Source organism: Anguilla anguilla, chromosome 1, assembly GCF_013347855.1.
Source record: "Anguilla anguilla isolate fAngAng1 chromosome 1, fAngAng1.pri, whole genome shotgun sequence".
In the NCBI taxonomy this organism is placed as follows: domain Eukaryota; kingdom Metazoa; phylum Chordata; class Actinopteri; order Anguilliformes; family Anguillidae; genus Anguilla; species Anguilla anguilla.
The window spans coordinates 69,583,488-69,609,549 of NC_049201.1; the positions used below are offsets into that span (position 1 = coordinate 69,583,488).

Genomic DNA, 26,062 nt, shown 5'->3' on the forward strand with positions numbered 1-26,062 from the left:
GCCGCTCGCTCGCTCGCTCGCTCGCTAGGCGGGTCAGCGGAAGCCGAGCGGGCGGGTCGGTCGAGTCGATCTCTCCGTGTCTGAGTCCTTCCGAAAGGTGACCTTCACGGGGGGGGGGGGGGGGGGCTCCCTGTTCAAATTCGGCGGGAGATTAATGCTCAGGGCTTTTCAAGGACGCCGTTACAGCATCACGGCGTAGTTGTTAAGAGAGTAGAAGCTGGCGCTTCTGCAATCAGCTTCGCACATTCTGAAGTGTGTTGCAGGTGTCACGCACTTACGTTCTGCGTAATGGGCTTTTTTTCTGTGGGTGCGCGCGTGTGTGTGTGTGTGCGTGCGCCCGTCCGTGCGTGTGTGTGTGTGTGTGTGTGTGATTGTACAGCCTCCCTCTGCAAATGGCACATCCCAAGGCAGAGCACTATAACGTAATGGCTGTCAATGGGAAGCAGGTGTATGTATGTATATGTGTCCATTAACCCCCTGTCCTGTGCGCGTTCCCAGATGTCTCCAGTTTCCCCGGCTCACGGGGAGCCAGGGGAGCTCCACGTTAATATTTTATCTTGTGGTCGGCTCTCTCACCCAACAAACACGAGGAGTCTTTGTCAGAGCAGACAGCCAGTCAGTGGAACACTCTCTTCTCCACTTTCACCCGCTCCTTCTCTCTCCTCCCATCTCTCTCTCTCTCTCCTGATATCCGTCTCTCTCGCTCTCTGCCCTCGGTTTCCTCATCTTTCTCTCTTTCCTTATCTGTGTCCTTCCATCTGTCTCTGTTTCAGTTTTTCATTTCAAGTTCACTTTCTCCACTGACACATCTTTCTCCCTGTCTTCCACCCTCTGTCACTCTCTCTCCCTCGCTCTCTCTTTCCATCTCTCGCTCTCATGATTGCTGTTGCCATGCCAAGTCAATATGACTCCCTGGATGATGATGACAGCTGTCAATCACTGAGTTACTGTCGCTGCCTATGAGTGTGAACTTGTGTGCATGTTGGCGGGGATGAGGGGTTGGGGTTGGGGTGGGGGGGGCGGGGGGGTTAAATGGGGGAAAGGAATCTAGCTGTGAACAGTGAGCGTGTGCAGAGTTTGTTTGTGCGGTGAATCTGGTTTATTGCTCCTCTGAGAACAGATTTGTAAATAACGGAGTTTGTTCTCGTAATCACAGCTGTTGTGCAAAAATAAAATCTTTTCATTGAGTGTTGGGACGTAGGCTTCGCTCCGGATGAGCATGGAATGCATTGAACATTCATGAAGGGTACATGTCCTGCCCATAACTCTGCCACTGATCTCACATTAACTTTTCAGTGCCACGCACTGTGTCCAGTGACTGTTCTGTATGAGTGTGCATAACCACAAGCTCAGACAGCAGAGTAAGCACCTGAGGCTTCCTGTGCATTAAAATGCACAAATGCAGCCCTGCACAGATTTACAGTGTACTCAGCCTCCACTGCTGCCTGTCTACTGTCTGACTTCAAAAACCTCTGATACACACACACACACACACACACACAAACACACAAACGTGCACTCACACACACACACACACAAGCACACAAACTCACACACGCACACACACAAACAAACGCACACACACATACAAATGTGCACACCCATACACACTCACACACAGGCATACATACACACCTACAGACGCACACACACACACAGCTACTCACTATCCACGTTATGCACCACACACACTTCATTCATGCACCCCGCACACCGGCTCCCACCCTCCTCTTTCCCTCCCTCCCTCCCTCCCTCCCTCCCTCTCTCTCTCTCTCTGTTTATTTTCCCTACCTCCCTCTGTCAGCTGTCAGCCTTTTTCTCCCTGAGCTGCAGGGAATGAAAATTTAATATCAGGGAGAGAGAGCGAGAGAAACGGGAGCGAAAGAAGAAAAGAGGGGGAAAGAAGAGAGGAAGAGGGAAAGGCAAATGTCGATGAAGGGGAAATGGGCGAGAGGAATGGAGGAATAATCGGGGGATGAAAACGGAAGGAGTGCGGAAGGAGGGAAGCGAGCAGAAGGAAAGAGGAGGAGGTGGAGGATGGATTGCAGGGGGGAATGATAGAGAGATGGATGGAGGTGGGAGCAGATAAGTGGGGCGTGGAAGGATGGAGAGAGGCAAGGGAGGGGAGAAGAGATATGTCAGAAGGATGGAGGTGCAGTAATGAAGAGATTGAGGAGAGAGGGGGGGGGGAGGGGGAGGAAAGGAAGAGGGAAGGAACTGTGAAGGAAGTAAACGTAGTGCCGGCAGAGAGGAAGAGTGTCGAAGCGGTTTTCGTTGGGGCCGGTTGTGCAGGTGTGACGGGGACATTGTGCTAGCGAAGCTCAGGAATGGCAGGAGCAACCGTGGCTCTCAGGTTCAGGGCGCTGGTGCGGAGGCCCAGCTCTGCTCCCGCTGCCTCTCTGCCCTTCCCTCTCTCCGTCGCTCCGTCTCTTTCTCCGTTTCACACCGTCCTTTCTCACCCTCCTTCTCACTTTCTCTCCCTCTCTCGTTCCTCCTTTTCGCACTGCCAGTCTTCTCCCACTGTCCGCGCTCTTGCCACTCCTCCCTCCCCTCCCTCTCTCTCTCTCTCTCTCTCTGTGTTAATGTGCACGTGTCACTCCTCTTCTCTTCATCTCTGCCCATTGTCCCTTGCTCCCCTCCCCTCTCCCTCCCTCCATCCTTTCTTCCGAGTTATCTAACTCTATGCAAAATATCTTAATCTGCTCTTTCTCCCCCCTCTGTTTGAGAATTTCTCATTTCCTTCTCTCCTTATCTCTTTGGATCGATCCATTCATCTCTCCCTTCTTCCTCCCCCTTTCACCCTCTTCCTCTATCTCTCCCCTTCTCATCTTCTGCCTCCTCCCGCTTCCTTCATTATATCTCTCCCTCCCTCCCACCTCTCCCGTCCCAATTGAAATTCTAAATAAGCCGTCTTGGTGTGGCGTGTCCTAAACTCCTGCCAACACCTAGCCTTATGGGCTACGAAACAGAAAATAATGCACCCATGTGTAAAAACAAGATAAAATACATCGAGCTGGAAGTCATCAGATACGGATCTGCATTTAGAACTTTTTTATCTTCGCACGTAATTGCATTTTTACGGGCGTTTGGAGTCAGACCCCCCCCCCTCCCCCCCGGTCCCTGTCTCCTTCCCTCTGATATCCGTTAAAGGGGAGCGACAGTCAGGACACAGTCTGACAGCGAGGCGAGCGTCTGCAGTAATTAACACTAATTAAAATGGCTCCCTTAACGAGATTTTTCTCTTTGGGCGTGTGTGTGCGGGGGACTGGAGAGCGGGGCGCACAGCTGTGGGGGTGTGATGATTTAGACGCAGGGGTCACGCAACATTCTGATGGCTGCCCCTATCTCCTTTCTCTCTCTCTCTCTCTCTGTCTCTCTCTCTCTTTCTGCCACCCCCCACCCTGTCCCTTTCTCCCTCCCTGATCATTCTCTCCCTCCCTTCTCTCTCTCCCCAGCTCCGTCCTCTACCCCTCATCTCTCGCTCGCCGTCTACATCTCTCTCTCTCTCTCTCTCTGTCTCTCTCTCTCTCTCTCTCTCTCTCTCTGTCTCTCTCTCTGTCTCTCTCTCTCTTTGAGTCGGCTGTTGGCTCCACTGCACCCGGCAGCACAGTTGGTTTAGTTATCTCTCCCGTCCTCCCTGGCCGGTCTTTTCCCCTCCCCGGGTTGGCTCCGAGCCTCCCGAATCGACTCCGCGTGCGTCTTCATTGGCTTTCCACAGGTCTGCCCCGACTGTGGACCCGCTCCAGCAGTGTCACGGGTGGACTTCCCCCCCCCCCTCAGTGCCCTCCTGCATGCCAGCTGTTTATACAGCGCGTCCAGGTCCCTGCAGGCTATTTCTAAAGACAAGTGTTTTAGCCTATCTCGTGACCCTCACTGCGCTGCTTTGCCTACTCTTCGTCCGCCCTTTCGACTTTATCGATCACCGCAGCCGCCGTCTAATTCTAGGTACGTTGGCGGCAATGAAACCGCGTATTAGGAGCCGGAGTGCAGTTAAAGAATAATGAGCTCATTTTGAACGTGCTTAAATCTCCTCATTTTAGGAAATGAGGGGTCTGAGCGTTTTGGTAATTAACTGCATTAATACTTTAATGAATGAGCTTTTCCCTGACTGTGTCAGAATGCAACGCTTGCACCCCCCCCCCCCCCCCCCCCCCCCCCCCGCTCAGCTTTCCTCCGCACCATCTGTGTCTACGGCAGCACTCCGCCCGCGGACCCCGCAGCGCCACGCCCGTAAAATAGTTGCTTCAGTTGGCACCTGCGCCGCCATATTTTACGTTTTAGCCTTACATCCTTTTTTTTTTTATTTTATTTTTTTTTACACGCAATCTGTCGGGGCAGCTGGGTGTTTAACGACGCGGTGCGGGTTAAGCAGCGCGCTCCAGGGTACGGCGGCGGCGCCCCACCTGTGAGCGACGCCCCCGCGGCTCCGGCGCTGCGGGCCCCGCCCCCTGACCTGTACGCCGCGACGGCGGCCCTCACCGGCGCGGCCTGGTCATTAAGGTGTCCGAATGCTCGCGCGGTTTGGCCACGTGCCAGCCGTTACAAAAAACGGCTTTGGAACGAAACCAGGAGCGGTCATCAAAATTTTTGTCATCATTTTCGGTGCCTTTTACCCCCCCCCCCACCCTCCCCCCATTCTATAATGGCGCTCTCATTTCCAGTCATGAAATATTGCCAAAGGTTAATTAAAAAAAAAAAGAAAGAAAGAAACTGGATTGGCTGCTGTGCGTGTTCGCCCGGAGTCACGTGCCTCGCAGACAGCGGGCGTTTCGGCGGCTTGCTCCGGGAGCGCACGTACGTCCTCTCGGCCCGCGTCTGACCTTGCGGAATGTCGCGCGGGCGAAGCGCGCAGCCGGCGTCGGCCCGGGCGACGGAGGTACGCCGGGAGCTCGCGCGCGGGGTGGGGGAAAAAAAAAGAGAAAAAAATGGCGGCGGCCATCTTGAGGAGAAGTGCTAAGGCAGCATTCCCCTCTCCCTTTCGGTGCAGTCAAACGGCAAGACTGGCCACCGTAGGCCAAACGCAGCCGCTGTGTAATTAAGCGCTTTATTGTGCCGTAATCCAGATCGTTCGGCCTGGTATTTACTCTCGACTGCGGCGCATAAAAGCTGTCCCCGATGATGGAGGTCAAGAAAAAAAACGATAGTCCCCGTCCCATGTGAACCAACCCATGTCCGCTCTCCGTTATAGCGCGCTTATTATTTTTAGTGCTTGACGGCGGAGGGCGCGCGGGGGGGGTGGGGGTCAGAGGTCGGGTGGGAAACGGTACCGTACCTCCGGTTTCCGTGGCGCTACGCTAGCACTGCCCCTCTTTAGCGGTGATGACTGTGCAGTAGCGTAGCTGCGTCGTGTTCTGCTGGCGTGTGCACTTCTGCGAAAGGGCTCTGTGCAGCAGTTTAGTCCCGATGTGGATCGGTGTTCTGCGCATCGCCTGCTGTCTTCGCCGCCCCGGGGCACGGGACCCGGCTTCGTGGACCCGGCTGCTTGTTTTTTTCGCGTCGCTCGGTACGGATCGTTTCACGTGAATACAGGAAGCAGAACTGCGTACGATGGTTGTAGTTTCTTTTTTTTCTTTTTTTGTAGTCCTAATAATGTGTTCCGTTGGGTAGTGCTTCTTGGCTTGAGATGGAGAGAGTTCTTTCAAGTTGCTTTCGTTAATTTAATAGAAAAGTGTTGACAGAATGATATGATCAATACTATGCTGATAGAATGGTAAAAGTTATCACTGTTATAATGATTTCCTCTGTTTTTTATAAAGATTCTCAAGTGTGCTTGATCCACGATTAAGTTTAAGGACGTGAGCGGTAGTTTAATAATAATACACTGTTGCATAATATTGGATGAAATGAAAGTAGAATGCTGAGTTTGGCAACATCACAGTGTTGCTCCAGAGAAAAGTGTGGGCTTTGTTCAAGTCCTGAAAATGCCCGTCAGTGAAAAGTCCCTGTGAAGTGGAAACCAGGGTGCAATGGGCTCTCATGGGGTGTGTGTGGATGGGGGGTATGAGTGTGAGTGTGCGTGTGGGTATGAGGGTGTGTGCGTGGGTATGAATGTGTGTGTGTATGTGTGTGTATGTGTGTGTATGAGTGTGAGTGTGTGTGTGTATGAGTGTGTATGTGTGTATGTGTGTATGAGTGTGTGTGTGTGTGGGTATGAGTGTGTGTGTGTATTACATTACATTACAGGCATTTAGCAGACGCTCTTATCCAGAGCAACTTACACAACTTTTTACATAGCATTTTACATTGTATCCATTTATACAGCTGGATATATATACTGAAGCAATGCAGGTTAAGTACCTTGCTCAAGGGTACAGTGTCCTACCCGGGAATCGAACCTACGACCTTTTGGTTACAAGCCCAGTTCCTTACCCACTGTGCTACACTCCGTCTACATTCGTACACTCCGTGCATGTGTGTGTATGAGTGTGAGCGTGAGTGTGTGTGTGTGTGTGTGTGTGTGTGTGTGTGTGTGTGTGGGTATGAGTGTGTGTGTGTGTATGAGTGTGTGTGTGTGTGTGTGTGGGTATGAGTGTGTGTGTGTGTGAGTGTGTGTGGGTATGAGTGTGTGTGGGTGTGTGTGTGGGTATGAGTGTGTGTGTGTGTGTATGAGTGTGAGTGTGTGTGTGTGTGTGTGGGTATGAGTGTGTGTGTGTGTGTATGAGTGTGAGTGTGTGTGTGTGTGTGTGGGTATGAGTGTGTGTGTGGGTATGAGTGTGTATGTGTGTATGCGTGTGAGTGTGTGTGTGTGTGGGTGTGTGTGTCTCCAGACCTTCTTCATGCCTTTTGCCCCTCACTTTCTCCGTCTCTCTTCCGTTCTGTCAGTGGAATCGGGTTTCTCTCCGGCTCTCGTTTCTCCCGTTCTCCTCTTTCCCGTCATGTCAGTGTGAAAGCGTGCGCCACGTCTCCGTGTGGCATTGGCTGTGGGAAGCGCGTGTGCCTTTGTGTTGCCGCTGTACTGTACAGATGGGGTCGAGCGGGCTTTACAGCTCCACATAAAATCCCCTTTATTTACCGCTTCGCCACCGTGTTAAATCTGATCTCCGGGCAGCTGAAGTCCTGACAGTGTGGTCTCCGGGCGAGGCAGTGTTCAGCCTCCTCCAGGCCAGGCTAATGGATGCGCCGTGTTCACAGTAAACGGGAACAGATTACTTACTGTCCTGTCCATTGTAAATACCTTGCTGCCCTCAAGGTATACATCATCCCAGAAACACAAAAAAACTCCTGGTGGTCTGGTGCAGCTGTGAGCCGGTGGAGTCTGCTCGGATACAGGTTGAGGCGAATCCCCCGGGTGTGTTTGAAGCGCTGCAGTCGATGCAGTGGTCACTTGTGTTAACCTCCACACACACGCACACACACACACACACACACACGGTAATGCTTTTCAACGCCCACGTTGCTCTGACTGCCGGACCCCCCACCCCCGCCCCCCCGGGGAGAGCTCCGCCCCCATCCGGCCTGATACTCCGCCCACGGAGCGACCGTCGTCAAGGCGGCCTCGCTGGCCCGTCACCTCGTCACGCCGTCCCGGTTTTCTCTCTCTCTCTCTCTCTCTCTCTCTCTCTCTCTCTCACTCCCTCTCTCTCTCTCTCTCTCTCTCTCTCCCTTTCTCTCTCTCCCTCTCTCTCTCTCTCTCTCTCTCTCTCTCTCTCTCTCTCTCCGACGGGCGGTGTCACCAGGGTACATCCTGACCTCGGACACTCAGAGGCACAAAGGGAGACTAAAAGCCGCGGCTTTCAGCAGGCGGGAAAAGGAGGCGGATCGGTGATCGTACGTACAGAGAGAGAGGATTCCGGAGCGCGGAACACGCTCTACCCTTAGCCGAGACCCCTCCGCCCTTCTGCCACGCACAAAAAAAACCTGAGGTCGACAAGGCCGAGGTTTCTGTTCTGCCTCCCTTTATGCGGCACTCATTTCAGAAACATTATTTATGAAATTAGCAGGTTTGCGATATTCAGCCAGCCAAGTGAAATGTCCTTGCTATTCAACGAAGCAGTGTGGGGCGAGATCAGTAAATTATTTAAGTGGAAACACATGGCGGCTCTGACTGAGCGCGAACGAGCGGAACGTTTTTTTAAAGTTTTTTTTGATTCGATCATTTTCCAGTCTTGAACAAGTTGTTTTCATTGGGTGTCATTCTATCTGTGCAATTATAGCGCACATTAGCCCATCTGTACACCCTCTCCCTTTCTTCTGCAGAATGCAAACGATATCATTATGTCATTTCATCTGATAGCGTAGTCCCCGCACCGCTCGAGTTCAGAGGGAAGGGACGTGCATTTTGAGATCAGATCGAATATTCGCGCTGGTAAAATACATGATTTGAAGTTTGCGGTCCATGTTTATGGTTAATATTTTCAGTGTCGCCACCGTGCTGAGTAATCATGTATGAGGGTGGCTTCGCATTCACAGGGCTGTGTTTCCTCCTGCCAGGTATCAGTCACCATGCCAGGCCACTGAAAATGCTCTCCGTGACCTAAGCACTAAACATAAGTGTCTTTACAAACAGGGGGATTAGCTAAAGGTGTGTGATATTTCACGCCGGATAAGATTTATGCCAGTGCAGGGTGTGTGCGTGTGTGAGTGTGTGAATGTGCACACGTGAGTGAATGTGCACGTACTCTTTAAGTGACGGTACATAAATTACTATAGTCGGTGATGGTGGGTCTTCAGCTTTTTGTTGCGTTCAGTGTGTCACTGTATAGTTTTTGGAGCTTTGTCGGTGTGTGTGTCTGTGTGTGTGTGTGCTTGTGCGCGCGTGTGCTTGCATGTTTGCGAGTGTGTGTGTGTGTGTGTTTGTGTATGCGTGCATTTGTGTGTGTGTGTGTGCATGCGTGCGTGTTTGCCTGTGTGTGTCTGTGCATGCGTGCGTGTGTGCGCGCGTGCGTGTGTGTTTTCCTGTGTGTGTCTGTGCATGCGTGCGTGTGTGCGCACGTGCGTGTGTGTTTGCCTGTGTGTGTCTGTGCATGCGTGCGTGTGTGTGCGCGCGGGTGTTTGTGTGTGTGTGTGCGCGCGTGTCGTGTTTTCCTGTGTGTTGTCTGTGCATGCGTGCATGTGTGTGCGCGCGCGTGTTTGTGTGTGTGTGTGCGGCTGCGTGCGTGTTTTCCCTGTGTGTGTCTGTACATGCGTGCGTGCGTGTGTGCGCGCTGCAGCGTTTGTGAGTACATGTGTATGCGCGTGTGCGTGTTTGTGAGTACATGTGTGTGCGCGCGTGCGTGTTTGTGAGTACATGTGTGTGCGCGCGTGCGTGTTTGTGAGTGTGTGTGCGCGTGTGTGTTTGTGAGTGTGTGTGCGCGTGCGTGTTTGTGAGTACATGTGTGCGCGTGCGCGTGTTTGTGAGCACATGTGTGTGCGCGCGCGTGTGTTTGTGAGTACATGTGTGTGCGCGCGCGTGTGTTTGTGAGTACATGTGTGTGCGCGCGCGTGTTTGTGAGTACATGTGTGTGCGCGCGTGCGTGTTTGTGAGTACATGTGTGTGCGCGTGCGTGTTTGTGAGTACATGTGTGTGCGCGTGCGTGTTTGTGAGTACATGTGTGTGCGCGTGCGTGTTTGTGAGTACATGTGTGTGCGCGCGCGTGTGTTTGTGAGTACATGTGTGTGCGCGTGCGTGTTTGTGAGTACATGTGTGTGCGCGTGCGTGTTTGTGAGTACATGTGTGCGCGTGCGTGTTTGTGAGTACATGTGTGTGCGCGCGCGTGTTTGTGAGTACATGTTGAGTCAGTGTAAAAGCCCGGGGCCGAGCGATGTTTCTGAATTTAATAACCTTTCAATAATTCACCACCGTCTCTGCCGAGGGATGGAGGGAGAGAGAGGAGGAGGAGGAGGAGGGAGAGTGGGAGTGGGAGAGGAAGAGTGAGCGGCGGAGGGTGAGGGCTGCGGAGATCAGCGGGAGCTCAGGGGAGTTAAGGGGTGTTTGCGGCTCCTCGAGCGGGAGGCCCGGGCATTCCGGCAGCGTCTACAGGATAAAGGACACGCTTCCTATTCATCGCAGAGCGTGCTGTAGTTTCAGCCGAGAATATAAAGGGGGGAAAACAGCAGATGGAAATGATCATTTTGTTTTATATGAGGTTTAGGTGTCAGACCTTCCCAGTAATGTTTTCTAAAAAGCTATTTGGTGACACCATTCCTTTTCCGTGCCAAGGAAGCCTATTTTCTTGTTAAAGAGCAAGAGAGAGAGAGAGAGAGAGAGAAATAGTGGAGGTGAGCAGGAAGGAGCGTTTGCCCTTTTTCATGTAAAACTGCCTGGAATTGCAGTTGAATGTTATCGGAGTTGGTGTAAAAGCTCGGTTCCGTTGGCGCGCTCGCGCCGGGTAAGATATCCGCGCTGATTGCGAGCGCCGGGTCTCCTGGAGTCCCGCAGAATGAATTTCGGCGGCGCGGTTTCCCGGGGCTTTTGGCCGGTTTCCTCTAACAAACCTGGGGAACGGGCGTCTGACAGGAGGGGCTTCCGTTCGGCTCCGTGGACGTGATTGAGCCGCTTCCTTGGCTCTGTTTCCTCTGTAATTGAGGAGATTGTGTTAACCGGTGACACCGTGATCCCGAACCCCCCCCCCCCCCCCACCCCCCGGTTGATCCCGCCCCCCTCCTCCTCCCTCTCGTCCTGAATCAGCACCTCTGTGGGAGAGGCATCACCGGGCTCCGTGCGCGTCGTCCTCCATTACGGTCTAAACGATGTCCTCGCCGCCACGGTACGCACACGCGTACGCGGGACTGCGCTCACATTCACAGACGAACAACGAGCCGCGACAACAAAGACGGGCAGGAAAGACAAAGAAAAGAAAATAGGAAAGGGACAAAGGAGAATAAAAGTGAATGAGGAGCAGGGTGTAGCTCGTGCTAATGGCAGTCTTTGTACTGTCTCCGTTCAGCGCCTCTGATACTCGGGAGTTTGATGTCAGTTTTCGTACAGTATTGTGATGTTCTGTATTTATAGAAGCCTCCGTCGTGGACAGTCATACTGCACCACCCTTTCTCTGTCTTCCACGTTCTATCTCCCTCCCCTCTTCCCTCTTTCATCAGATCCTGCTGTCTTTACTAACTAGCTCAGCATCCTTCACTAAAAAGGAAATTGGTGATGAGACAACAAAAGAGAGAGAGAGAGAGAGAGGGAGGGAGGGAGAGAGGAAGAGGGAGAGTGCAACACATCACTTCATTTATTTTCCACTTCATTACACCCTCGGGAAGACTGCTCTGCTCTCTCTCTCTCTTTCTCTTCCTTTCTTTCTCTTTCTCAGTGTGCCTCTCTCTCTTTTTCTTTATCACTGTGCCTCTCTCTCTCTCTCTCTCCCTCTCCCTCTCTCTCTCCCTTGTCGGGGTTTAAAAATAGTCCTGCTCACTCTCTTGTTCTGTCATTTTTTTCCACCTCCTTTTTTTCTCTGTATACATATCCTTTCCTCTCATCCTTTATCCCCATCTCCCCTCTTGCGCTCTTTGATTTGTTAAAATCTCACTCCCTCTCTCTGCCTCCTCCCCGTTTTCCCTTCCAAACCCAGCACCCTTTCCACGCTTCTGAAAATATTAAATACATATTTCTATTTTCCCTGCAGCCCCCCCCCCCCCCCCATTTTAATTCACAACCGGTCGCATCTCCGCGATAAAAGTCCTCTAGTAATGTCAAAGCTTTTAATACAATTAATAAAATATGTAAATGCTAATTCCATGAAAGGAACGCACTGTGGTAGTGAGTGAGGACGGATGCAGCGGCACATACGGAGCTCTCTCTTTCTTCCGTGATAATCACGCCGGTTTTGCCCACACCTTCCTGCTTCTCTCATCCCTCTTCCCCAAGTCCGTTTTCCTCTCTCTCTCTAAGAGGCCCCCAAACCCTGTGCTATCCACTCTCTCTCTACATCCTCCCCCCATTTGCATCTGTCACTCTCCTGACATTTGTCTCTTCTCTCTCTCTCTGTGTAACTATATTTTTCTTGAAGCATTCATCTAGTTTTCTCTTCACAATGCTACTGGGGGGGGGGGGGGGGGGGGGGGCTTCCGTCTGATTTCTGATGGGCGGGGTTCATGAGGAAAGGGGGTTGGGGGGTGATGGATGGAGCGACAAATGCTGGGAGAGAAATGCTGTGTGCATCCATCACATCTTCCATGTGTGGGCAACAGAAAAGAAGGGGCAGGATTTAAAGGGAGATACAAACTAGAGGGAGAGAACAAGAGAGAGACAGAGAGATTTACAGGGGGAGAGAGAGAGAGAGGGAATGGGGGAAAGAGAAGCAGGTAGGGAGAAGGATGTAGCAGCATTTTCGATTTTCATTAATAATTGAATAATAATCTCCCTGGAGAAGTGACCTAGAACTGAGCGAGAGAGAGAGTGAGTGGCGCGGATTACTGGAGTATCGCACTACTGACACCTACTGCATCCTGCATGTCACTACAACCGGTGAAGCGTTTCACGTGCCGTTGTGAATATGCTGCGCTGTATTTTCTTACAGTTCCGATACCATTTTTGGGCTAGATATACAAAAAAGTTATCGACTGTGGGAAAACTCAATCTCTCTGTCAGAAGCAGCTTTTTTGGAGCGACGGTGATCTGTGAGCGATGGGAAGAGGGGACGATGGTGTGTGATTTGTTTTGACGCTCTCGGTAGATGTGTAAAGCTCCAGGGCGCACGCTTCTGTTTCCCCTGCGCCGTCTTGGGCTCTGTTCACAGCTGAGCCTTTCAAGTTGCCCGGGAATGCGCCGCCGCTAAATCAAACCGAAACTGGCGACTCGTGTCCTCGCGCCTATGCACCTGCTGTCTCGCTAGCCCTCTCTGCAAACGCAAATGTGTGAACACGGAGCCTTGTGCTATCGTAGCGGGATGCGCTGTAGTAGAATCACTTCACAACAGGGAACAAACTAATCCTGGAGCCTTGTGCTACAATGCCTGGATGCGATGTAGTATAATCACTTCAAAGCACGGCACGAACTGATAACAAACTTCCCCTCATCCTCTCCTTCGCCTCACCGCGGTAGCCCGGTACGACAACCTAGGGTCACCAACGACGATATCGGAGCGGGTTCCGATAGACAGGTCTGTCTTTATTTTAAGATGGCATTACGTGTTCTGCCTTGATCATGTTGTGTGAAGGGCGACCGGGCGGGGAGGATCGGATGGCAAAAAACAGAGATTTTATCAGGGCCTTGCATTCTCCCACTCCTATGTGCGTAATACTGAAGAAAAAAAGACTCCTATGTGCGTTAAAAAAAAAACGAAAAAACAGCACACACACGCGCGCACACGCACAAAACACAAGTTTTTTTCCGCTATACCAGAGTAGCTTGGCGCTTTTACCCGCGGTACTAATCACAGCCGACTAATGGTGGCCCTGCTTGAGGTTTTCAGAGGAAGTCAGAAGTTACACAAAGGCTGCAGGTGCCACGTTTGTCCCTGCTCCTCAGGGGATGTGCTGTTGTTGACAAGAGTCTGCTCCCTGTCTCTCAGACTGGGGCCGCTGTCTGTTCCTGCTCTCTCTGTAGAGCAGGCAGCTAACTGACAACAGAACGGTGACTGTATTCAGCCCACGCGCAGAAGCCACTGAATGTCTGGAGATTCATGTAGACACGCGCACTCACGGGTCATGCGGGATAACGGGAAGCATCATTCATCTTCAGACTCCCAGATTGTTTATGTTTTTTAACGGAACACGTAACTGTTTTCATTTTTATTTATGATTTTGTGCGTTATTTATTGATTGCTCTGTCAGATGAAATTCCTTTGTGATATTTTTCTTTTTCACGTTTTCACACCTGTTTCCTGGTTTGAGTCATTCTTGTATTAAATGTGGATAATAATGATGTTTCCTGACATGCTTTATCGGTCTGTCTTCGGGATGTGGCGGTTTGACTGACAGGCCTGTGGTATTTCTCCCTCGCAGTCTCCGTAGAGAAGGCTACACGGTGCAGGTGAACGTGAACGACTACCTGGACATCTACTGCCCGCACTACAACGACAGCCAGCGGGGCGTCGGGGAGCAGTATGTCCTCTACATGGTCAGTTACCGGGGATACCGCACGTGCGACCCCCAGCTGGGCTTCAAGCGGTGGGAGTGCAACCGACCGCACGCCCCGCACGCGCCCATCAAGTTCTCCGAGAAGTTCCAGCGATACAGCGCCTTCTCCCTGGGCTATGAGTTCCACGTGGGCCAGGAGTACTACTACATCTGTGAGTTACACTGAGCTCTTACTCCTACACTACTACATCTGTGAGTTACACTGAGCGCTTACTCCTACACTACTACATCTGTGAGTTACACTGAGCTCTTACTCTCCTACACTACTACATCTGTGAGTTACACTGAGCACTTACTCTCCTACACTACTACATCTGTGAGTTACACTGAGCGCTTACTCTCCTACACTACTATATCTGTGAGTTACACTGAGCGCTTACTCTCCTACACTACTACATCTGTGAGTTACACTGAGCGCTTACTCCTACACTACTACATCTGTGAGTTACACTGAGCGCTTACTCCTACACTACTACATCTGTGAGTTACACTGAGCACTTACTCTCCTACTCTACTACATCTGTGAGTTACACTGAGCACTTACTCTCCTACACTACTACATCTGTGAGTTACACTGAGCGCTTACTCTACTACATCTGTGAGTTGCAGTGAGCACTTACTCTCCTACACTACTATATCTGTGAGTTACAGTGAGCGCTTACTCTCCTACACTACTACATCTGTGAGTTACAGTGAACACTTACTCTCCTACACTACTATATCTGTGAGTTACACTGAGCGCTTACTCTAATACTACATCTGTGAGTTACACTGAGCTCTTACAGTACTCTCTACACTACTACATCTGTGAGTTACACTGAGCACTTACTCTCCTACACTACTACATCTGGGAGTTACACTGAGTGCTTACTCTCCTACAATACTATATCTCTTCTGATGTACCGATCACATCTGTGGGTTTTACTGTGCTTGTATCTAGGGAACTGCGTTATCTACATTTGACTTTTTCCTCTGTATTAAGTATTAAACGTGTGGTTTTCACTTGACTGTACTACATCCCTACATTTTATTTTGTTTACATATCTTAGTCAATATGAATATTAATTTGGCTACATAATAAAATATTGCTTTATTCTTTTACCTGTGTGAATGAAATTAGATGACCTTTACCCTAGTGCAGACATGTGACGGTTACATTAGGGGAGTGGCCTGTTCATGTCATGCAGTATGTTTGTGTGGGTTGGACATGCAGCTGATGTGTTTGTGTGTCTCTGCAGCCACGCCCACCCACCACCACGGCCGCAGCTGCCTGAGACTGAGGGTGTACGTCTGCTGCTCCACCAGTGAGTCTCTCCCTCTCTCTCCCACTCCCTCTCTCTCTTTCTCCTTCTCCTCTTCTCCTTCTGCTGATCATTTTATTTCCTCCCTTTCATCACTCTCCTTCATCAGTTGTCCTTCTTACACTTATTACACTGTATATCTGACCCACGTCTTTTTTACACTGCCCACACACACACGCAGTCACACACACACACACACACACACACACACACACACACACACAGAGACACACGCATGCACACACTACACACACACACACATACCCACACAAACACACACACACACACACATGCACACACACACACCCACACTCACTCACACACACATACAAACACACACAACACACACACACACCCACACACAAACACACACACACACCCACACACACTCACACAAACACACACACACACACACACACACACCCCGGCTCGGCTCCCTTGTCCGTCACGGTGCCCTGTTGTCACCGTTGTTTTTCGTCTCTCTCCCTCCGGGGTCTCGATTCGTGACCCCCCTCCCCCCCGCCACCCCCCTCCCGACTGCGGTGGGCACGGAGCTCTCTGTCTGTGCCAGTCCGGGCGGCGCTGGAGAGCGCGGGGTCGGCCTGTGGAGGTTAGCGTGGCGCTGACACGGGGCCCGGCCCTGCATCTGTGGCCCTACCGCGGCGCCGCTAACGCACCGGGCTATTTTTACTGCAGCGCCGGCCCTCCCGCCCACAGCGCTTCTTATCCGGCCCAGAGATGAAAGCCCCCGCCCCCCCACCCCCGCGTCCACCCCCCCCCCCCCCTCCGCCTCTCCCTCTGTCACTTTTAATCTATTCCGGTGTCCACTCGGTCCGTTGCTGCGTATATATGTTGTGTTAACCCCCAACCCCCCCCCCCCCACCCCCCCATCTCTCTGTGTCAGTTTTAATCTACTGTAGAGGCCGCTGGCGTACAGTGCGCTGTGCTGTGTTATGCTAACCCCCTCACTCTCTGTCAGTGTAAATATACTGTAGTGTCCTCTCAGGCTTTTTGCAAGGACAGTACGAGTTATTTTAACCTGCACTCGCTTCCTGTACTGCTCAGTGTCGTTTGTAATTGACTGAAGGGTCCAGTCAGTCTGTCAGTGTGTGCGTACGCATAACTCAAATAAATGTGTTTAATGAACTCTGTCCTGCGGGGTAGTGCAGTGCTTCTGTTTATGTTAGTAGTGTAGTGTTCAGTGGGGATGCAGTGCTACTGTTTGTGTTAGCAGTGTAGTGTTCAGTTGGGATGCAGTGCTTCTATTTGTGTTAGCAGTGTAGTGTTCAGTGGGGATGCAGTGCTTCTGTTTGTGTTAGCAGTGTAGTGTTCAGTGGGGATGCAGTGCTTCTGTTTGTGTTAGCAGTATAGCGTTCAGTGGGGATGCAGTGCTTCTGTTTGTGTTAGCAGCGTAGTGTTCAGTGGGGATGCAGTGCTTCTGTTTGTGTTAGCAGTGTAGTGTTCAGTGGGGATGCAGTGCTTCTGTTTATGTTAGTAGTGTAGTGTTCAGTGGGGATGCAGTGCTTCTGTTTGTGTTAGCAGTGTAGTGTTCAGTGGGGATGCAGTGCTTCTGTTTGTGTTAGCAGTGTAGCGTTCAGTGGGGATGCAGTGCTTCTGTTTGTGTTAGCAGCGTAGTGTTCAGTGGGGATGCAGTGCTTCTGTTTGTGTTAGCAGTGTAGTGTTCAGGGGGATGCAGTGCTTCTGTTGTGTTAGCAGCGTAGTGTTCAGTGGGGATGCAGTGCTTCTGTTTTGTTAGCAGTGTAGTGTTCAGTGGGGATGCAGTGCTTCTGTTTGTGTTAGCAGTGTAGTGTTCAGTGGGGATGCAGTGCTTCTGTTTGTGTTAGCAGTGTAGCGTTCAGTGGGGATGCAGTGCTTCTGTTTGTGTTAGCAGTGTAGTGTTCAGTGGGGATGCAGTGCTACCTGTCTGTGCGCTAGCAGCATTAACGTAGCGGGATGTGTGCGTCTCTTTCCGTCTCTCTCTGTCTGCTTCCAGCCTCTGACGTGGACGAGGAGTCCCAGCCGACCCAGCCAGACTACACGCTCAGACCCAACATTAAAATCCACGACATCGGTGAGTGCGGGCGGGGCGCGTCCCGCTTCCCGCTCGACCCGGCCCGCGCGACCCGCGTGGCCCGCCTGCGGCGGCGCGTAGGTCGCGAGGCCCCCTGTGCCGCAGCTTGGCGGGCGAAAGCGGCCCGCGGCGTTTCCATGGCCGCTGCGCGCTGGCGCCCGGGCGACCGGGCTTTCCGAATCGACAGACACGCAGACGTGCCAAATCGCGGGAGAGCACGTAAGCGGGGATGAGGAGTTGTTTGAGAAGGCCCACGGGTTTGCGTGCTCTGGAACGTTCCGGAGGCTCCGCGCGGTGCCAGCTGCGTTCGTCCCTCCCGAGCCGCGGCGCTGCCGTATCCCCGCGCGTCGCTCTGCGCGATTCGGACGCGGGTTTTTTTTCTTTATTGTCCTTCCGGCCTCGGGTCGGTGGCGCGGACGATGAGCTCGTGCGCGGGTGCGCGTGCGTTTCCACCGCCGCCTCTGCCGCCGGATGGGGCTCTTACCGACGCGCCCGCTAAGCGATAAGTGCTGATCGCTCTCCCGAATCGCGGGGCACGTCGTCTCCTCGTCCAGTCCCGGGCGTCGCCGGCGAAGCCCATCTGTCACCGCGCCCCGTCTCTATCTGCGAGGGGCCGCCAGGCCCCATAAATCAGCCCATCACCGGCCTCTTCACCTGCCTGGGTGGCTCTCTCTCTCTCTCTCTCTCTCTCTCTCTCTCTGTCTCTCTCCCCCTCTCTTTGTCTTCTCTCCTCTCCTGAGGGACACCCCCCCCACCCCCCCCCGCAGCATGAGTGCCCCCCCCCCCCCAGTGTGAGTGTCTGAGGCCATTAACCGCCTGGCACAGGGGAGGTGCTTTCCATTACGCACAGCACATCGGTAATAAGGAACATTATCATAATGATTTTTTTAACACAGGCCAGTGGAGCCCTCCATCCCTCTCTTAGCTCCATTCAGGTCTGTTTGATTAGCATGACACGGGTTCAGCAAGGCATGACGCGGTACAAGCCCCCCCCTCTCTCTCCCCCCCTCTCTCTATCTCCCTCCTGCTCTCCCTCTCTCCTTTTCTCTCTCTCTGGCGATGGAACATCAGGGTGCTGCTGCGTGGAAACACGGCGTCTGCGTCGAATCGCGCGCCCCTCCCCAGCTTCCCCGCTCCCTCAAATTCAAATTCGATTCCGCCCAGCTTATTGGCGTGGCGGGGGGGCGGCGGTGCTGACGGAGCTTTCTCAGCAGAGCGGAGGAGCCCATTAGAGAGAGAGAGAGAGAGAGAGCGCAGCGCGCATTAGCGAGGAAGCGCAAATGAGTCATCACGCGCTCTTACGCGTGCGTACAGGTGCTTATTCACGTACAAACACAAGCACCCGCACATACGATGCACAAAAACGCAGACGTACAAACACGCACACGCAAACACAAACACGGGTACATGAAAGTAAAGACTGACAGACACACACATACACAACTGCATGCACACGTGTTTATTTTATTTGTTCATGGTTTAATTGATAGGGACAAGTGCAAGTACACACTGACAAACACACAATGTTCGGATGTGTTGCACCACAGTGTTTGTACTTTAAGCTAATTTCCAACACCTGTCCCTAGAAGGACTTTTAGTATAAAATGACGCACACACACACACTCGTACATGTGTACGCAAATGCCTGCACGCGCATACACATTTATTTGTACACCCACGAACCCTCACATGCGTCTTGGTGCACACACACACCCCCCCCCCACACGCACGTGTGTTAGTGGGAGTGCAGTCTCTTAGGCTGTGCTGATCATTCTGTTCCTCGGGCGCCTTACGGTCCGCTAACAGACGGGTTAGTCGTCCGCGGCGACGGAGCTAAGAGCTCTAATGGAACCTGAAATTCATTCTTCGCTCCCCGCGCAGCGAATAAAAGGTGACAGAGCTTTTCTGCATTCTGTCACGCCCCCCCCCCCCCCCCACCTTCCCACGAGTGACTTACTGCCGCCATCGCCCCGTTTTGGGGAACGGGGTAATGGACAGGAACCGAGGAGGATGAAAGAACCCCGGTGCGTTCCGAGCGCGGCCCGCCGCGGCACGTCGCTCACGGCAACCGCGAACGCCACGTTAGCGCGACTCGGCGTGCGTGCGCGCATGGGTGCCGCGTGATTACAGAGTCGGTTAAAACAGAGCGAGCGTCCCGCTCGACGCCGCTCGGCCTGGTGTTCCTCCCGGTGTTCTGCCCGGTGTTCCTCCCGGTGTTCCGCCCGGTGTTCCTCCCGGTGTTCCGCCCGGTGTTCCTCCCGGTGTTCCTCCCGGTGTTCCGCCCGGTGTTCCGCCCGGTGTTCCTCCCGGTGTTCCTCCCGGTGTTCCTCCCGGTGTTCCTCCCGGTGTTCCTCCCGGTGTTCGGCCCGGTGTTCCGCCCGGTGTTCCTCCCGGTGTTCCGCCCGGTGTTCCTCCCGGTGTTCCTCCCGGTGTTCCTCCCGGTGTTCCTCCCGGTGTTCCTCCCGGTGTTCCGCCCGGTGTTCCTCCCGGTGTTCCGCCCGGTGTTCCGCCCGGTGTTCCTCCCGGTGTTCCGCCCGGTGTTCTGCCGGTGTTCTGCCCGGTGTTCTGCCCGGTGTTCCTCCCAAAAAAAAAAAATAGAGAAAACTGTGGAGCGGTGTCTCAGTCAGCGGCGATGGTGTAGCCTCCGTGCGTGCCTTCACATCGCGTTCCCGGGAGAAATTTCGGTTTGGGACCTGCGTGACCCCAAACGCGGGCCAGCTATAGCGTTACACTCTGACTGTAATCACGGTGTCATCGTAAAAACAAGACGTCTTGGCAATTCACGTTATGTGTGAATCCTTTTGTTGTTTTTTGTCGTGGGCGCGAGTACAACTGTCAGACTGACGTGACACAATATCATTACCCAACAAAAAGCCGCTGGAACACAATATAGCGCGTGTTGTGCTTGGAAAAGACCTGTTTTTGTTTTTGAATACCTGACACGTCTGGATTAGGAGACTCCTGGCTGACCTGAGATAGCAGGCGCAGCGATGCAGAAACTCGATACCGATGACACGACGGCCGCGGGTCATAATTAACTTTAAGCGTTCTGCGCTCCAAAAAAAAAAAAAAAACAGGCGTGACGGGTGATTGACGAGTGCGTGCGAACGTCGGCGCGCTCGTCCCGCCGAGGCCGACGCGCTCGCGAGCGCAGGAAGGGGCGACGCCGTCCGGCCTCTGCCGCCCATCGGGGGTGTCGGTCACGCCGTCCGGCCGGTTCGGCTGGATTTTTCTGTCTGACGCGGAGACAAAACAAAATTCCTGAGATGCCGCGAGCAGACGCCGTGCCGTCCTCCTGTCGGAGGATCTGTTTGCGTGTCCGTCCAGGTCCGACTCGTGACGGGTTTAACCCCCGCCTGGCCGCGGGGGGGGGGCTCTGTTTGCCCTGTCAGAGCCGTGTGAACGCGCCGCAGAGAGCAGTGTTGAGTTCCGCTTCACTTCTGTGTCAGGGCCATGCTGGTGCACCGCGGCGGCCAGCCAATCAGCCTGTGTTTAATTTACACACTACAGTCCCCATCCTTCTATGACACAACATCCAGTTAATCAGCTGTTTTGTTTCCTGGAGTTTATTGAACTCCTCTTCCTCTTATTCAGGAGTATTAATGTGATGTCTCTCTCTCTCTCTCTCTCTCTCTCTCTCTCTCTCTCTCTCTCAGATGAGTTTAACCCTGAAATCCCCAAGCTGGAGAAGAGCATCAGTGGCAGCAGCCCCTCCCGCGATCGCCTGCTGCTCACCGTGGCAACGCTCTTCCTCGTCGCCCTCTCCGTCTCCTAGCACCCGTCTCCACAGCCGCGTCGCACCAGCCAGCCCTGGCAGAGCAGCGGGGCGAACCAGGGGCACGGGCGCAGAGAGAGGCGGGGCGGGGCGGGGGGCCCGGGGGGGTGGGGGTGGGACACAGGCCACGCGCTGGACCAATCAGAAGAGAGGACGGGAAACGGTGAAAAGCCGGGGCGAGGAGGGGGTTGCGTGGTGAGGCGGGGCAGTGCGCTGGGGGGAACTGCTCAGAACGGGCGGGGTCGCACGGACAACCGAACCTGCGCCTCTCCGCTTGCGCGAGTGCCATGATCCGCACACGACGCACATGTTGAGATGCATGTGCAACATGTGACACGCACGTGTGGATGTACATACGGAGGGGTGTGCAGGTGTCATTCATGTTATTCATGTTGAATCATGTATACCGCACCTGATATGTATGTGGGGAAAGGTGGATATTATGCTGCGTCATGAACAGGGGGGGATTGCTGCCATGACCCGATAGTGACACACAATCAACCCTGAGGCTTCTTACAAAGATAGGACTGGACACACGAGGCTCCTCCAGGAATCTGATTGGCTGCCTCCCTCAGTGACATCATCGCCCAGTGCTGCCTGGAAGACTGGACCATTGCCTTCTGTTTTCTCTCATCCGGATCAAATTGGAGCTGATTGTGAATGTGAAAATCTACGTGGTGTTCGTTCTGTCTGTAGCGGGTCCTACCAGTCCTGACTGGACTGTCCTGGCAGATTTACAGGACCTCTGATGTGAGTCAGACTGACAGGAGGAAGCAACTTGGGTGGAAATGCAAATGACTCAATAGTGCTGTCACTGAGGTGGAGGTCTGTGTGTGTGTGCGTGTGTGAGTGAGTGTGTGTCTGTGTGTCTGTGTGTGTGTGCGTGTGTGAGTGAGTGTGTGTCTGTGTGTCTGTGCGTCTGTGTCTGTGCGTGTGTGTGTGCGCGTGTGTGTCTGTGTGTGTGTGTGTGTGTGTGTGTCTGTATGCGTGTGTGTGCGTGTGTGTGTAGCGTGACACAGAACCGCGGAGGGGATGGTGGGGCGAGATGTGACAGGACAGGCGGCGTTGCCTGTAGGTCTGTGCGCAGAGCGTGCTTCGCTTACGTTTCCCTGAGTTTCACGTGGTTTACTGTACTGTACTTTCTGTGCCATGGTGTGCGCTCTGTTCAACTCATACAATTAGCGCTGAGTGGCCATGGCCTACGTCTAGCACAGTTGCCATGGCAATCTGTCAGCTTTAGTACCAAGTCAACAGCTGTAGTCTGTTGTATGTTACGGGGACCGGATTTCATTCCTGTAATATACTGTGGTCCTTTCTATAGCCTATCTGTTCATACAGGTGCTGTACTCCGTACATTTGGGGGTTTGTTTCCTTGGCCCAGAATACTTTTTTTAAGCACCACCAGGGGGGTGACTGGCCAGTTTTGCCCAGCAGGCAAACGCAGGTGTAGGTGAGCGAGTGAGTGGTGTCCGTCCCGTCCGAGTGCCGTCCCGGCCCCGTCAGCCAGCCGCACCCCTGCTTTCGCTGTACCAAATCTGCGCTCCGCTGCCGTCGAGAGGGTCGCATCCATCACAAGTAGTTTAGCAATACCGATACGGGCGGCTGGGCGTTGCCTTCACTTTTCAAAAGGGGTGTTTTCCAAACGCAAGTGTGTACATAGGAGCATCGCATCAAACCCCAGACCCCACTCTGTACTTCTACAGCCGGGCCCAGGCAGAGTGTTGAGTGGAGCCTCTGGAATCCACCAGAAGGAAGCTCCCTGACTTTGAGGAGATGTATTTAAATATAAATATTACTGTGTATATATATATACATGTTGGATTGTTCTCCGAGGGGTTCGTTCTTCTCTGTTGGATTAAACTTGGGTGAGGGAATGAGGACACCTGGGATTCCAATGCCAAACTTTTTTTTTTTTTGTTTGTCCGTTTGTTTGTTTGCTGGTTTACTTTTCTCATGAACTTCAGAACGTGTGTCATATGTGTACGTGTGCCATCAGGTCCAGTTCACGGTACAAACAAGAGGAGAGGCCTATTTGCGTATGATGAAAAAAAGAAGCTCAATTTCATACTTTTACATGATTGCAAAAAGTGTATGTAAATATATACACATACAATAGTGAAATAAAGCATTGTTATACGTAGTGAATGCAAAAAAAAGTGCTTTTTGATTTGGAGAACTAAGAAATTATTTCGATTGGGGATTGGACAAGGTGTGAAAGTACTAACATCTTACCATGGTTCTTCAATTACTGTCTCATAGCAACTAGCACCTTATTGAGCACGGTAATATCACCTTCCCGTGAGATGTAAAGGTATACAATGTGGATGAATCTACGCATTAACAGTGCTTTCCTATAGCATATAGTGTATGATGGTAGTGGTTTGAGTAAAATGGTATATATTTCTCCGTGCTATAACTGACCCTTCTATATGGAACCACAGTAGCTGTATATTGCAGTATGTCATGGCTGTTGTAGAACTTTTACATTGAGACAAAGAAAGGAGTTCTTAAGACTTGAATGCTCCAGAATGAAAAGTGATCTAAGCATTTTTACAAACTTGAATATGAATTTAGTTGTTGTTTTTTGTATTATTTTATGGTTCTGTATTTTGGGTGGGGTGATGGGCATGTGAAACGAATGGGGGGGGGGAGGGGGTGGGGGATGGGGGGGGATGGGTGGTGCCTATTTGGGGAACTGTAGAAGAGTTGATCAGGAAAAAGGAAAAAAAGAATCACTCTTCAAATGTTGCACTTAAAAACTTAGACACGAGAGTAAGAGAGTGTGTGTATGTTTTAGAGTTGATATGTGTATGCTTATATACATTTATCAAGGTCTTGACTGTGTGTGTATGTGTGTGAGTGGGTGCGAGCAGTGTGATGTTTTTTGCATGTTTGAGTGTGTGTGTGTGTGCATATGTGTGTGTGTGTGTGTGTGTGTGTGTGTTTGTGTATGTGTGTGCTTGGATATTCAGCTCATCTGTTTGCCCATATTATTTGTGTCTGCATTCATGTATGAGTGTGTGTGTGTGTGTGTGTGTTTGCATGTGTGGTGTCAAGGTGCATGAGGTGTGGGTGTGTATTGAATGTGCGTGAGTATTGTTTGGATGTGCTTGTGTGTGTTTCCAAAGGCTTGTTTGTGCATGTGCGTATGTACCAGGAAGAGTGAGTGTATTGAATGGGAAAACAACTAAAGCATTTATTAGTGTTGGAAACAACAATTACAATCATGTTTACCTTCGACTGGAATGAATAAAAAAAGAACTTGAAAAATAAACTGTAAAATGAACCAACAATGACAAAGGTTATAATAATAATAATGATAACTAAATACTATTAATGATAACAATAATAAGCTTAAGAATCATACTTTTAACAAAAGTGGTGTGTGTATTTTTTGTGTCAGATTTTATCGGAACAAAAGCTACTGATACTGAACCATTCATTACAGTTGCAACGTTTGTGGATCAGAAAAAAAAAGGGACCCAAAACGCACACGTCAGTTCGGCCAGCCCGTCCTCTGTTGCATTTCTCTCAGATTCTCTTTTGTCTCTTTTGCTCAACTCCAGACTAAATTCAGTGCTTTTGTCCAGTCACACATTGTCATATCTCTTGTGTCTGTTCTTTCCATTACAACAGGCCACCACTGACAGTTGCTGCTTTGTTTGTACAGGGTGAACACAGTGAATACTGTCACACACACACACACACACACACAGCAAACAGATTGTAAATTGCCTGTACTTCATGACGACTTTATATCTGTTGTATTTAAGACTAGCCACATTAAAGTAAAAGCATAACACCCCAGGCACCCCCCCCCCCCCTCCACCTCTCTTTCTGCAGCAAACACCTGCAAGCGATTCATGTCTCCTCACGTCTCCTGCTCTCTCTCACCTTGTCAGTCTATCTTTCTGTGCCTGAACTCTCCCTCTGTCGCTTTTGGCTTCTTTATCTACCTTTCGATAATCTCTCAGGCCAACACTCAAGACACAAAGCAAAAGAATAGAGGTGGGAAAGAACCTCATATCAGATGTTGTCAGGTTCACATCGGATGAATGATGGGGGTTTGATTTTTCTTGGTTGTTTTTCATGAAATCTTTTGATGAAACGACATGGGTGAAGTTCAGTAACTGGTTTGACAAGGTCATCTTGTTACTGAAAAGTTTCATATTTTCTTCAGATTTCTTCAGCAGTATGCTAATGACAATGCTTGACCAGGAATAACCATTGATTGAGCTGATATTTTTCATTGCTTTTTATAAACGTTTTAATGATATCACTGGGTAAATAGCTACGATTCTGCTCAAATACTGATATCTGATTGAATATAGTCTGTCACTGGAATTTATTTGAATGATTACAGAAAATTGTACAGTGGAGTTCCGGGTACATGTCATAAACCATACGACGAACCAGCGCATTAATGTCAGTCATTACGACGAACTGTCAAACTGAAAGGTTGCGCCGTGTATTATTAGCGTGATTGCATCACAGGGGGGAAAAGTTGCGAGTTGTGAGCAGTTCTATTCACAACAGCGAAAGAATAATTTGTGCAGCAACACTGAAACATTTGAAACGGCAGCGTACACGCAGGGAAAAAAGATGACATAATTGTGCGTTAATTACTCCTGCGGCACATTTATCATTTTCTGTGTCATTAGCCGTGACTAAGCGGTCTGTGATCAGACACGAACAATCGCTGCGATGGATCTCCCCAGACACTCCGCCGTCTGGTGTAGGCACTATAGCAGACGCTGACTTCACCCGCTCAAATACAGACAGGTCGTTACAATAGACAATATCATTAATGACTTTCCTGGGTGAGAGTCTGGGAATAGAAGGGACGAACCTGACCAGTCGTCGAAGAAATTGCACTTTAATTGTTAGGTTATATGTATTTCCATTCGGTCTCGACGA

The 26,062-nt window shown here is 51.5% G+C and overlaps 1 protein-coding gene across 1 annotated transcript in view; it reads left to right on the plus strand.

The window, feature by feature from the left end:
* LOC118214803 (ephrin-A3-like) overlaps positions 1 to 21,219 on the plus strand; it is a 48,105-nt gene extending 26,886 nt beyond the window's left edge. Inside the window, exons 2-5 of the mRNA XM_035395054.1 lie at positions 13,864 to 14,150; positions 15,237 to 15,302; positions 17,293 to 17,370; positions 21,027 to 21,219. Coding sequence (XP_035250945.1) covers positions 13,864 to 14,150; positions 15,237 to 15,302; positions 17,293 to 17,370; positions 21,027 to 21,145 — 550 coding nt within the window. The 3' untranslated portion in view covers positions 21,146 to 21,219. The remainder of the gene's footprint in view (positions 1 to 13,863; positions 14,151 to 15,236; positions 15,303 to 17,292; positions 17,371 to 21,026) is intronic.
* The last annotated feature ends 4,843 nt before the right edge of the window (positions 21,220 to 26,062 follow it).